Below are 14,684 nucleotides of genomic sequence, written 5' to 3' on the forward strand. Positions count from 1 at the left end.
ACGCTTGCCTGATAAACTGCTGCGGACCAAGTTGCTGTGAAAAGCTGTTGAAACTCTTCTGTTGAAACTGTCTCTCCCATATCAGCTGGCCACTCTGCTGTCTCGAAAAATCAACGCTCAGGTTTAAAGCTACCCATGTTGTACTGCCATCTTGCAATGCACCTTTCTTTCTGCCTCTTTACGGAACCTTCCAACTCTTGGTTTCCCCACCCAAACATAGAATATGTAAGGGCAGATGGTTGATGGTTTTCAATTCACAGCTAAGACCCATTGAAATTGGTGGAATCTTAAGTACACAGTAAACTTTTTAATTGCATAATTCTCAGTGCTGGGTTTACGTATAAGCTAAACAAGCGATAGCTTAGGGCCCCACTCTCCTGGGGGCCCCAAAAAATTTAAAGGAAAAAACCCCCTGGATGTACAGTTCCAAAATATAAAATTAAAAAACAAATAAAATAAAACCTACATACAGCAACAGTGTTTGGTGCTGCGTAGGCTCCTATGATGTAAGTAATGGCCTGTTAGCCTGCTCCCTAAATATCACTGGTTTTCTCATTTCTTTGTATAGGGTGCCTACATTCTGCATGGACTGTGCATATTTCGTTATGTGCAAATGGCTTTAAATACCTGTTAGGTCCATAAATTACCATATAGCATATATTCAACACAAACAACAGCAACAATTTGTTGTTGACAAAGGACAGCTGGACATATAAATGGCCCCATTACCTTCAGTAGCTTAGGGCCTCATCAAGCCTAAATCCGGCCCTATAATTCTGTATATGTTTACTTTGGAAGTTTCTTTAAGGAGTTCAGGAGGATTTATTCCTGAGTTCAAGGTGCAGGGAAATGTGACATTAGGGGAGCAACCCTATACACAAGAAGCTAGTGTAAAGTGGTGCCAAGTTAAACTGATTTAAAGTACCATACACCAGAGCCTAATGGGGCTACTTCTGGCTGAGCTGGCCCAAGCCTGGCAGAGAGAAAATAAACCTTTAAAACAGTTACCCCACCCTTTTGCATATCTCCTCCATCCCAGCTGAGCCAAGACCATTAGGTGAGATGTTCCAGGAACATGGCAGGGGCAGGGAAGATAAGCTGGTGTATCTTCCGCTAAGCCAAGGATGGAAGGAGTTAAATCAGAGTAGTCCAGCTGGCAACTCTCAACCAGAGATCTGCTAGATCCTAACCCTGCACATCCTGGTAGCTCTTCCTATAGATTGCTCCCTAGGCACTTCTTTCTCTGAATTCACTTTTGTTTGGGTGTAGTTATGATTCCATATGTATGGCCATTGTTTTTGATGTGGTAAAATACATAAAACATTCATTTAGTCTCACTGAAGTCCTTTGCCATGAAAGTTTCAAGTATTAACTGAGTTGTCTTCAGTACTACATGAGATTAAGGTGTTTTTCTAATGTTAATAAAACTCAGAGTGGCCCCTTGTATGGGCATGACTAACTTAGCTGACTTCATTTTGATGGGTTTTCTTTGAGTAAGATTTAGTTGGATACAACCCTAAGTTCCTCACAAGTTATTAAGGTTTCTCTACCTCTGCCCAGACGCGGGTGGCGCTGTGGGTAAAACCTCAGTGCCTAGGACTTGCCGATCGCATGGTCGGCGGTTCGAATCCCCGCGGCTGGGTGTGCTCCTGTCGTTAGGTCCCAGTGCCTGCCAACCCAGCAGTTTGAAAGCACCCCCGGGTGCAAGTAGATAAATAGGGACTGCTTACCAGCGGGAAGGTAAACGGCGTTCCGTGTGCTGCGCTGGCTCGCCAGATGCAGCTTGTCACGCTGGCCACGTGACCCGGAAGTGTCTGCGGACAGCGCTGGCTCCCGGCCTCTAGAGTGAGATGAGCGCACAACCCTAGAGTCTGTCAAGACTGGCCTGTACGGGCAGGGGTACCTTTACCTTTACCTTTACCTTTACCTCTGCCCGGAATCAATTTCCTAGTGCCTCTTGTTCTTACTCCCCCAAACTTTGATGGATTTCACATTTCTAAGAATGGAGGAATTGTTTAAGGATGCCAAGAAAACCTAACAACACTTTCTTTTTATGACCTTGATCATCCATTGTCAGCCCAAAGCCATATCTGTAGGCCCATTCATGCTAATAAAGATGATAAAATAGCATTCCTTTTACCTGTGTCACTGCTGCCTGAGAGAAAGGCAGTAAAGGAAAGAAAAAACCAGGAATTTGGGCCTGGGGAATGCAGGTAATACAGCAACAGCAGATAATAATCATATAAAATTAGAATTAGATTTATTTATCTCATATTTCTACTAAGAACTTATTAGGCTTCATTTCCTTTCAGTCTAAATCTGTAAAAGCTTAGAGTGAGTTGTGTATTACTGTGTATTACAGAAATGCGATGTTTATGCTTATTTCTTTAGATGTCTCATTTTTCTAGTGAAGATGAAGCCCTTTTGCAGTCTATGCTCAGACAGTTACTGCAAAGTGTCAAAGAAAAAATCACAGGAGCACCATCAGTAGAGTGTGCAGAAGAGATTCTTCTACATCTGGAGGAAACAGATGAAAATTTTCACAAGTATTTTTTTTGAAAGTTTATTTTTGTGTCATCATTGAAGCAACTGAATAGTGACTGCTGATCCATGTGGGGAAACTTGCTGCTGCAGTTTTGCAGCTGATGACTGGCAATAAGCAATGTTTTTGATTGTGTGTTGTTAGAACATTGCGGGTACTCATACATATAATGTTCAAGTCAGTTGATTTTAGAAATTGAGATGTTACAATACTGCAGATGTCTTTAAGAAACAATTTCCAACTTAGTTAAATGCTTGTCTGTCATTCACAGGGTGTTTTTACCAAGCTAGTCATGTGGAAAGAATTATTGCTTGCCCCAGGTCTGTGGGCAAACGGTTAATTGTAAGATACTTTGGAATGAAAAAAAAAATACTGAGCCATCTGTACAAATCTAGCAGGCTGCTTTGTGGCATTATGTATAATAACTGAAAACATTTGTGAACTCTGGTTTTTGAGACATTAGATATATCTTTACATTTTCTTTTTTTATGTGTGTTTGATAATTTTGCAGCCGCAGGATTATGTACACTAAGTATTTATGGAGAAATACTTTATTTTTTCCAGTTGGCAGATAGACCACAAATTCTTTTAAAGCTCGGTGTGAGTTAAATACCTAGTTTCTTTTCACCTCTGCAAATCTACTGTTAAAAATCTGCTAATCTTTCATGAGATCTCTACAGCAGAGGTGGGGAACCTGTGGAATCTAACAACCAGATGTCTCATCAGCCCCAGCCAGCGTGGCTGGTGGTCAGAGATGATAGGTGTAACATCTGGAAGACCACAGGTTCCTAGACCAACTCCTGTTGTACAGAATTCTAGCAGTAGCCTGATGAAATACAGTTTATGTAACATTGAAAATACAACAGCACAAAGTAAGTTATACTTTACATGTTTATTACAGCTATGAATTTGTGAAGTATCTTAGGCAATATATAAGTAGCATGCTGGGCTCCGTAATAGAAGAAGAAACTGAGAAATGTACATCTGCACAAAATCAGGGTGAAGGATCTGGCTATGATACACTGGTACAGCATGTTACTAAAAAGACTCGAGAATCAAAAGAGTGAGTACATGTACAAAACACATGTAAAAACCTACAGTGTCCAAAAAGAATGACTTTCTCAAATGTTCTTTCCTGCTTATACTTGATTTTATCGGTTCCTGGCACTGTCCTTCAGAAATCGTGTCCCTTCATTATTGTAACTCTTCTGAAAGATTGGCTTCAGATTTGGCATTGTTTGCAATATTTACTTTATGCTGCATTAAAACTCAAACAAGTGGCCCTGCAACAAAATACTGCAGTGTAGAATACTGGTTTCCAGCCATTTTATCCTGTCCTCACCCCCTGGTTTTCCTCTCCTCTCCTTGAATGTCAGCCAGCATCCCAGGCCCACTGAACATGCCCAGTCCTCACTAGGCTAATTTTGGTTTGTTGTTTTTTCCTCTCCTTTTGGATCTTTTTGAGGGTGGGGTAGATGCACTTGGTATCCAATTCCAGCTACATTTATTATTTTTTCAGTCAAGATCTAGTTTTTCAGTGTGAACAATATGTCTGTTGTGTGTGTCTCCTTCTGTTCCTGCAGCTCCATTCTGCTCCCACCCAACCATGTTAGTTTTTCCTTTGCATCTCAATAGTTTTGGTTAGCCACTATGAGAACAGGATGGTGGACTAGATGGGTTACTGGCCTGATCCAGCATATTTTTCTAATCTTCTTGGTTTGTGCTGTGGAGTAGTTCAGGGGCTGGGTTGTTGTTTTTTTGAATTGGTGTCTCCCTTCCTTAGCTTTCTACCCCGCAGAGTTTTGGTACTTGTATGTACCTCAGAATTATGCTGAGTCTGCCTATACCTCGCTCATGTGTCAGTGGTATGATTTTGATTCCATAAGTATGAGCATGGGAAGACTTGGTATTAATGTGCACCTCACATTTCATGCATATCCTGAGACACCTGTTCTTTCTGAATGACTGTTTCTGCTACTTTGTTTAAACAAGTGTGCTAGGTACCATGGAATAATGGCATGGTGTCGCAATCCTATACATGTATACTCAAGGAGTAAGCCAGTTGGGTTCAGTGGGTCTTACTTCCATGTAAATGGAATTGTAGCCAAAATTGTAGAGTGTAGTTTGACCAGAAATGTTGAGAAGATATATCCTGCTTAAAACTAATTCAGATGAATTTGTACAATAAGCTCTTTACAGTAAGTACTTTACCAAAGAATGCAACCCACCCCCCTAAGTTCAAAGTTTCACTGCATTTACAGTACATTTTACAAAATGTCTCTGGAAGGAAGCAGTGTAATAAGTACAGCCAATTTATTATCTGCAAGCCTTCACCAAAAATTACTCTTTGGTGTTTTTGTTTTTGTTTGTATTTGTTGCAGTAGTTTTTTCTTCTGCATCTTTTTTTTTAATGCTACTTTAAAGCACTGTGCTGCAGAATACCTCACTGTAACAAGCTAGAGGTATGCACACAATGTTTATGCATCTTTTCTACTTCTAAGAAGGGATTCAGGGAGGGACTGTAAACTATAATCTAATCTGAAGCCCATCAGGTGGTCCAGTAAAAAGATTTCGGTTAAGTGGGATTTTCACTGTTCAGTGTAATTACATTGGTGCTGTTGGATGTGAGGACATATCTGTCCTTGGCATTAATTGGGGATGCCTGTGTGAGCATGACACTGCTGTGTGTATACTGGTGCTTTTGTGTTCATAGGTGGTATTGGATTAGGGTATTATGATTATCAACAATTTCTGTGAATTGTAGCAAAATTAGAACTCAATTATAATTATTTACAACGGGTAAGAAGTGCATTCAATAAATACAAATTACTGAAATGTTTCTGTCAGCCCGGTTAGTTATGAGATTTTGCCAAACAAAATATTACTGGAAGTGTTGATCACTTTAAATATAGCCAGATAACCTTCAGACAGTGGGAGATTGCAAGACGAATGTGAAAGTACCAAGGGTAAGGAGGACCCCTTGTAGAAAAGTTCAGTGAACCTCTAATGATGAGATCAATCTTAGGAACATTTTAATACTAATTTCAATGATATGTGGATGGCCTTGTTCTGTGAGAGGAAATTAGAAATGTCATTGTGAAAAACTTCGTTACTTAATCAGTGCTTAATTGCTTTTATAAATTAATGTGTGGACTGCTGTATTTTTAATAAGCCATTTATTTACATTTAGGAATGGCATGTCAGTTTTGAGCCAACCGCACAAAGAAATAATTTTTAGAGAGCACAGATGAATGCCAGGCTATGCTCATTCCTGTAGGGTAGCCTTTGTTTATATATATATATATAAAAACCCCAAGGCTAGATACTGTTATTTAGGATTCTCAATCTTCATGGGTTTCTTTTTTAAGACTGTAAAGGGGAGTGATTTGGAAGGCAATGTATAAAAGCACAAATAAATATCCCATATACCCTTTACTTCCCAGTACCCTTTCCCTTTTCACTGGAAGGACGGACTACTGAATCTCTAGTGGGAGGGAATTCCATGACCTGGTCACAGCCAAGGATAAGGCCCTATCTTGCATTATTGATACATCTGTTGACAGGACCACATTAAGGACCTACCCTGCAGACTACAGTGTCTGACTAGGCAGATACAGGAAGAGGCAGTATTTCCAGCATTTGGGCTCTAAATTGTTTAGGGCTTTATATGCTAACATTAACACCTTGAGTTGGGCCTGGTAGCAAATGGGCATTTAGTGCAATTTCAGAAGGATAGGTATAATAATAATAGTAGTAGTAGTACTTTTATTGTCAGTGTTCAACCTGTGTACAATGAAATTAACCGAGCCTCCCCCTCCCAACACTCAATCTCATTGCACTCTGTGTGCTTGTCGCACAGCACACCAACCCCGAAAGTCAGTTGCACTATATTATTTTCCATTCAGCAGCCTAACAGCCCACAGATAGAAACTGTGTTTTAGCCTGTTGGTATGACTGATTATACTTCTATATCTCCTGCCTGAGGGTAGAAGATTAAAGAGGTGCTGGCCCGGGGTGTGAATCGTCCCTGAGAATTTTTCTCGCTCTCCTAAGGCAACGGACCCTTACAATGTCATCTAGCGTTCTCAGGGGACAGCCCATGATATAATGTGCTGTGTTCACCCCCCTCTATAAAGACTTTCTCTCCGTGGTTGTCAAGCCAACGTACCACACTGTGATACAATATGAGAGGACACTTTCTATTGTGGACAGGTAGAAGGAGGTCATCAATTGTTGTTTAACATTGTTCTTTCGCAAGACCCTGAGGAAATGGAGTCTCTGTTGGGCCTTCCTAACCACCTGAGAGTTATATTGTTTTTCCAAGTGAGGCCTTCACTAAGATAAACTCCCAGGAATTTACAGGAAGAGACTCTCTCCACACAACCCCCCCCCCCGGATATACAACGGGGCTAGTTCCCCTCAAAGTCTAATATGATAGTGTTCTGCTGCAACTTCCAGACTGTCCTCAATGCTAGCCCCATGCAGATTGCATTACAGTAGTCAAATCTAGAGTTCCAACAGAGCATGGACCACTGCAGCAAAGCTGTTGCAATCTAGGAAGGCACATCAACTTAAACTGGAGATAGGCATTCCTATTTGGGCCTCAAGCAACAAAAGTGGTGTAGTCTTTGAATCTGCTCCTACAGGGGATAGTGGCTTCATCCAGAACAGATTTATTCCCCACCTGGCCACAACAGCACCTTTGTCTTGTCAGAAAATATATAGAACCTAAAAACACCCAAGGCAGCCTTGACTAGGTTTCCCAAAGATATGGTTTGTGGTTCAGCAATACAGAGACTGTATTTTCCTGTTCTGTTGCTCTTTGGTCCCGATACTAGCTTGGTTGCTTTGTATCTGAATGCAAATCAGTTTGCTATGGCAATCTGTGACCTTTTCTGTTTTCCAGTTAAGTCTCCACTTTCAGTTTATTGTGTAAAAGTCCTTAAGTGAATAGGTACTAACATTTGCATGGTTTCCCTCTAGTATGGTTGGACATCTCTGAAGGTAACTTCCCAACCATTGCTTCGCCTTAGAAGTTTCTGTTCTGACTGTGATGCTACCAGTGCAAAGCCCCCACAAAAAGAGACCAATCACTTCCTTTTGACTGTACTTACCTACCCACAACTAAGTCCCATTGATGTTCGTGCTTAGGAGTGAACTTTAGTCTGTTTGTTTTTATAACATTTGTTCTGTTCTGAAGGTATAGAGAAATGATGCATTCTCTGAAGAATGTTATGATGGTTGTAGTTGAATCTTTAATTAACAAGTTTGAAGAAGATCAGATGCGCTATAAGGAAATTCAGAGGAAAGTGAAAACAGAACAGCACAGCAGTTACTATACAGATAATTGCTCTGATAGTGATTCTTCATTTAATCAGGTATGGCCATGTCTATGTAATAATCTTGTTGGGCCACCATATTTTATGCTGTTGTAACAACAAGGGTGTAAGGGGAAGGCACGGGTATGGTAAGGAATGGAAGAGTGACTAGCTGACCATAGTTGCCATTCAATCCTCCCCTGGGCTGGGCCTTACTTCCCTGCTGAGCTATGCCACCAAAATAGCTGTCATATCGAAATACACTCCCATTAGAGTTAATGGAGAGCCCTAGTTGGTTTCTGTGATTTCATCTTCATGTTCCTCGTCTTGTTTGTTGCTGATGAAATCAATGAGAAATTCTTTTCTCTGACTTACACTGCCAGACTTGAGGCTATATTTTCTTTAAATTGTTACTGCAAAATCAATAGATAAAATCCATTCCATTTAGATCGAGGGCTGAAAGCCTATTGGTTTTTATGGGGTTGTATTATCTCCACTGAAAGTTAGAATACCTTATCTGAGGGCATGCGTAGAATTCTTACAGCGTTAAGATTTCCCATCAACCTCAGTGCAGTTCTACACATCTCCACTGTGCGCACAGGGTACCCACAATATTGAAGTCAGTTTAAGTTGTTGTTGGCATCTCTGTGTCTCGAGAGACAATGGAGTGCTCCTCCAGGGGTGCAGTCAAACTGCTGTGTTAGCAGCACTGAAGTGACCTCCCGGAGGTGCAAGCCTGGGCAGTGTGTATGGAGGTCCTGGGCTGCCCAGATGACAAGACCCCCCTCTTGGCCTTGCTAATATGGCCCAACGGAAAGCAGAGCTATACATTTGACACCAGCTTCGCTGCAGGAGTTGCTGGAAGGAGGTATACAACTGCCTTAGGGCTCAGTATGCCAGAGCCTGTCTTCACATGCAGGCAGAAGCGTCTAATTCACTAATTCCATCGGCTATCTTCACTTGGTTTAGCTGGCCAGCTGTCACATTCTGACAGCTTCTAGGAGCCACAGATTAGAGCTGAGTGCAGGGTGGGGACCAAAGGTGTACATGCACCCTATACAATTTAAGTACTAAGCCTAATTACAATACTTTACTTCCCAGATAAAAGTTAATTAATATTCAAAATGTTTACTATGTACTTAAACCTTCTCAATGATTCTTCCATTGCAGGGGTTAGACTAGTTGATCCTAGGGTCCCTGCTAACTCTACAGTTCTATGATTCTGTGATTTTTTATAGCAGCACTATAAAGTTTAGGTCTTTCCAAAATGCCTGACCTTTATTTCTACAAAATGTTATGGTTGGTAAACCATGTATCACATGTTGTATAATTAAAAATAGAAAGGATATTAAAAATAGAAAGGTAACATTTTTTCCTTATATTTTATAATTAACAATACCCCCCTTAATATTTCATTAAGATAATGTGAATCCCTTAAAGATAATTTTTATTTCACTAATAATAGCTAATTATTATAGGTATTAATCTTTTTAATTTAATGAATTACTTAATGAGCATTTTGCAATGTGTTACAGAGTTATACATTCATGAATCAAGAACAATTGCAACTACTGGTAGAAAGGCTTGATCCGGCACAACCTAAGGAGGTGAGTCTAAAAGGCATTAGGACACACCCACTTAGACAATACTTTTTATTTTAGCACATCTTAAGCTCACGTTGCTTGAGTGAACTTGGATAGTCTCATTTGGAGGGGGCATGATTGGTTATTAGTTCTTTATACGAGTGTGGGCTTGAGACTTAGGAAGAGGAAGGTGAGATCTAGACTCTAAGGAAAGCAGAAGTATGGAGGCATTGTGCAGGAGAGCTAAAGGTGGACAACATAGAGGAGGGTAGACTATTCTATGGTCCACTGGTTGTCCTCCCCCCCCCCCACCGTTGCACCAGAAGTGGTTTAGTCATCCTGGCCACATGACCCGGAAAGCTGTCTGTGGACAAACGCCAGCTCCCTCGGCCAGAAAGTGAGATGAACGCCGCACCCCATAGTTGCCTTTGACTGGGCTTAACCGTCCAGGGGTCCTTTACCTTACCGTGTGTGTGTGTGTGCGCACGCGTCACCAGTTGGTTGAATATTTCTGTTTTAATATGATAATACTCTTTGTGATTTTTTAAACCCATATCTTACCTTGATGTTGCAGGTGCGTCAGGAAGCTATGCAGACATTGTGTTCTGCTCCTCCGTCTGATATATTAAACTGTGAGAGTTGGGCTAATTTACGTAAACATCTTGCAACAGCACTTTCAGATCCGGATTCCAATTTCAGTGTAAGGAAATTATTTTTTACCATTCCTAATGTATCGCGTGGTCATAATTTATAGTGTGTGCAAAATCAAAGCACATGCAAAGATTTTACGTACCTCTCAGAAATTCCATGTAGAAAAGTGACTATTGGGATTTTAAATGAAGCAGGTTAAGTATGTCTTTATAACTACTACTACTTCCTTGAATAGCATGCATAAAATTATGTGTGCAGCGTTTTAATTGTCCCTGTTGTATCGCAGGGATTGGGAAGCTTTTCTGTTTGGTAGGCTGAATCCTGAGCTTCCCCACAAGCCATTTTGACAGGTGAACAGAGCTGTCAGCCTGTCAGTCACTTCATACCATTACAACATCAGGTGGCAACTTCAGGCATGCTCACTGTCAGTGCTGATGGGTGATCACAGTGTCGCTGCTTGCAAAAGAATAATTGCAAGCTCAGTTTAAGCTCCTGATTGTTCCTTTGTAAGTACTTCCTTACCTACCCCACACTTGTTGCCACATATGACATGGTTTGGGGAAAACAGCCTTACGGGCCCCCATCTGGCTGGGTTTCCTCATCCACTCTGGGCAGCTTCCAACAGGAGATTAAAAATACATTAAGACATCAGTCATTAAAAACTTCCCTAAACAGGGCTGCCTTAAGATGTCTTCTAAACTTTAGATAGTTGTTTATTTCTTTGACATCTGATGGGAGGGCATTCCACAGGGCAGGTACCACTACCAAGAAGGCCCTCTGCCTGGTTCCCTGGAACTTTGCTTCTTGCAGTGAGGGAACCGCCAGAAGGCCCTCAGTGCTGGACCTCAGTGTCCAGGCAGAACGATGGGGGTGGAGATTCTCCTTCAGGTAAACACTGAAATGGAAAGCCTGCAGGACTATAGCAAAACTTCTGCTTCCAATATAGTAATATATCAATAAGCTATCTTATTGTTTGATACAGTGGTGGTGTGTTCTCCCATCAAGGTAACTCCAGATATTGAGGGAGAGGTCCCGTAGGTACATTTTGGCATGGCCTCTATACAACGTGTTTTGTGTATACAGTCATACCTTGAGTTGAAGTTGCTCCAGGTTGAGTGCTTTTGGGTTGTGCTCCGCAGCGACCCAGAAGTAACGGAACGCGTTACTTCCGGGTTTCGCTGCTTGCGCATGCACAGACGGTCAAAATAATGTCACGCGCATGCGTGGAAGCGGCAAATCGTGACCCGCAGATGTGCAGACGCAAGTTGCATTTGCTTCAGGATGCGAACGGGGCTCTGGAACGGATCCCGTTCGTATCCAGAGGTACCACTGTATAGCCTGTTGTCTGTGTGTTTATATATAGGCCCAAGTGCTTCAGCTGTCAATATAGGGAGTTATGTTATTATAACAATTTTCAGCTTTTGCACAATACTCTATTTAGAATGAAAAGTCTACAGGTGCATCTGGTGTATGTTAGAGCTACAGAAGCCAGTGTGGTATAGTGGTTAGTATCAGGTTAGGACTATAGAGACCCAGATTTAAATCACCATTCACTCATGAAGTTCACTAGGTAATTTTGGGCTACTGATCGTCTCTCAGCATAAACTACCTCACAGGGTTGTTGTGAGGCGGAAAGACAACAGTTTGAAACGCCTTCGAAGAATGCTGGGTAAAAAATGAAATGAAATAAATTAACAAGTCAGATATTCTTTATAACATTGCTTCTGATGCAGAACATTGAAATTCTGTTTAGATTTTATGAACTAGCTTTCATTTTTACTGTTTCAGGACAAAGTTTTGAAATTCTATGCCAAGACATTTTCTTCCTCTCCACTAAATATGACAAGGGAACTGTATACAAGTTTGGGTAAGTTCATTAAGTCAAATGGAGAAATGATACTTGCTTTCTGTAGCCAGCAACCATTTTTTAATTTTACCTCTTAAATTATTTGTCAATTATTTATCTCTTTACAGCAAAGTATTTAGAGATGTACTTCCTTTCTGAAGATAGTTATGTTCCTACCATATCAATAGGTATTGATATAAGCAACCCAGATATAATCCGTTTACTTAAAAAGGTACAAATCAGTTTTCCCATATTTCTTTTTCAAATTTAGTTATTTTCCCCATCCAGTCTTTAAAAAAAGCAAACAAGCTGTTTTTCTTTTATTCATAGATACGTCTGCTAAATGAGTACCAGAGGGAAGTACCATCTTTTTGGATTCGTCATCCAGAAAAGTATGTCACAATTATCCAATTGTTTCCTTAGTTTTCATTTGCCTGTTGCAATTTCTTTGTGCTAAATTACTAAAATCAGTGATTTATTAAACATGAAATTACTACTGCTACTCATCTGTCTTTCGATAGTGAAGTTTCTTGGTTCCATTGCTTGCTGTCATAAGTCAATCTGTGTCTATGAGGACAAAGTTCCTTGACTTAAAACTCCCCAAACCAATTATTCTCTTTGTGCTATTTAATCTATGCCAGTTGCTGGTTTCCTGATTCTACAGGTGACACTTCTGTTTCCTGTTTGGTGATGTAGGATCACAATCACTTTTCCCTTTCAACTGGTCTTCACAATATTTAAGCATGGAGAATGGTGTTCTGCATACTCTGAATTATTATTGCAGTTTAATTCCAAAATGTATTCACAGTACCCCAGTAAACATACAGTATTGCTCATTGTAACATTCTTAATCTCCTTTTGAAGGTGACTTTCTTTTGGTGTATAGAAAAAAATAGTACATACAATTTCTTGACTTTAAAAAATCATATTCACAGTAAAGTAGAAAATATTAAAATGCGCCTGATTTCTTTCCCTTTTCAAATTCCTTTTTTGAATGATGGAGAGTCTAAATACAAATGGCATCAGTACGAACATTGGGATTTTATTTAACAGCTCGTTCTTTATAACATATTTAGGTACATGGAAGAAATAATGGAGAGTACCCTGTCACTTCTGTCAGCAAAACGTGAGTCAAGCCACCCTGTTTCTTTGGATCCCGTGTACTTTTTGGCTCTAGTCGATCTCAAGGCTGTTTGGTTTAAAAAATGGATGGTAAGCAAATGTATGTATTTTGCTGATTGCAGCTTCTTCTGTTAGTCCTTCAAGGTTATTGCTTTGTTGATAATGCCTTGAGCTAATAATCCTCTTAGTCCTTTTCTTCAAGAGGTTGATATTGAATGTGTCAGTGTAATGCAATAGATGAGATAAGTTGCAATTTCTGAGGAATTGCACGGAAGGTTGCAGGTTTCTCCTTCATCTGGCTTATTGGGAATTATATGGGCTCACCAGGTTAGAATGCAACCCACAGTAACATTTCAAACTAAACCAAACCAAGTTAAGAACATAGCAGGAGGAGGACTACTTGTATTCTAAAAACCCCAAAAAACTCGCACTGCAGGAATACTATAGCACTCTGCTAGCACATGATGGATGCAACACTAAATCCCACCGTAAGCAAATTAATTGCATGATCCCTACAGTGGAAATGCATCTTGGAGGCATGGTGTCTGGACTGGGCTTAAGAAATAGATGACTTAATCTATTACACATGTGGAATGTCCCCTTGTTTTAGAAGGCTGTAGAGCAGGGGTCAGCAAACTTTTTCAGTAGGGGGCAGGTCTACTGTCCCTCAGACCTTGTGGGGGGCCGGACTATATTTTGGGGAAAAAACAACAACAAATTCCTATGCCCCGCAAATAACCCAGAGATGCATTTTAAATAAAAGCACACATTCTGCTCATGTAAAAACACGCTGATTCCCAGACCGTCTACAGGCCGGATTTAGAAGGCGATTGGGCCAGATCCGGCCCCCGGGCCTTAGTTTGCCTACCCATGCTGTAGAGTGTGGATGGTGAACTGAGGGCTCTCCATATGTTGGACTGAAACTTCCACTACCCCTGACCACTGGCCATACTGGCTGGGGCTAATGAGAACTGAAATCCAGCAACATCCACCCCTGCTGTAGAGAATGGGTAGAATTGTCCTTGGTGTCAACAGGCAGTAGTCAAAATGAAATTAAAATAGTGCTGTAGGTTTACAGACAATTTGAACTATGTTTTCCAGTAAATACAAAGCACTTATTTGCTTCTCTCCACACCTATCTCCAACCCAATATATATTAACATGGACTAGGCGCTGTGGGTTAAACCACAGAGCCTAGGACTTGCAGATCAGAAGGTCGGCGGTTCGACCCGCTATGGAGTGAGCTCCCTTTGCTCGATCCCTGCTCCTGCCAACCTAGCAGTTCGAAAGCACGTCAAAGTGCAAGTAGATAAATAGGTACCGCTCCGGCGGGAAGGTAAACGGTGTTTCTGTGCGCTGCTCTGGTTCGCCAGAAGCAGCTTAGTCATGCTGGCCACATGACCCGGAAGCTGTACGCCGGCTCCCTTGGCCAATAAAGTGAGATGAGCACTGCAACCCCAGAGTCAGTCACGACTGGACCTAATGGTCAGGGGTCCCTTTACTTTACTTTTAACTTCAGAACTTATTGTGCAATTTTGATCTTGTAATCAGTTGAAAAATAATTAAATCATTTTTATTTTCTACTTAGCGCTTTAAGTGTAATGTATGTCTGTTTTGTCATT

The 14,684-nt window shown here is 40.9% G+C and overlaps 1 protein-coding gene across 5 annotated transcripts in view; it reads left to right on the forward strand.

Moving 5' to 3' along the window:
* The window catches only part of TBC1D32 (TBC1 domain family member 32), a 68,468-nt gene that overhangs the window by 497 nt on the left and 53,287 nt on the right, over nt 1-14,684 (forward strand). For 4 of the 5 annotated variants that reach the window (XR_013837366.1, XM_079970736.1, XM_079970737.1 and 1 more), the window contains exons 2-10: nt 2,392-2,546; nt 3,444-3,605; nt 7,743-7,920; nt 9,396-9,467; nt 10,018-10,143; nt 11,883-11,961; nt 12,069-12,172; nt 12,271-12,332; nt 13,017-13,152. Coding sequence is in view for 4 of the 5 variants with exons in the window: in XM_079970736.1 (XP_079826862.1) it covers nt 2,392-2,546; nt 3,444-3,605; nt 7,743-7,920; nt 9,396-9,467; nt 10,018-10,143; nt 11,883-11,961; nt 12,069-12,172; nt 12,271-12,332; nt 13,017-13,152 (1,074 nt within the window). In the remaining variant the exon portion in view is untranslated. Of the gene's footprint in view, nt 1-2,391; nt 2,547-3,222; nt 3,415-3,443; nt 3,606-7,742; nt 7,921-9,395; nt 9,468-10,017; nt 10,144-11,882; nt 11,962-12,068; nt 12,173-12,270; nt 12,333-13,016; nt 13,153-14,684 lie in introns of those variants that run through there. The other variant, XM_079970738.1, reaches the window with a different exon arrangement.

The sequence above is a fragment of the Podarcis cretensis genome (assembly GCF_951804945.1).
Source record: "Podarcis cretensis genome assembly, chromosome: 3".
In the NCBI taxonomy this organism is placed as follows: domain Eukaryota; kingdom Metazoa; phylum Chordata; class Lepidosauria; order Squamata; family Lacertidae; genus Podarcis; species Podarcis cretensis.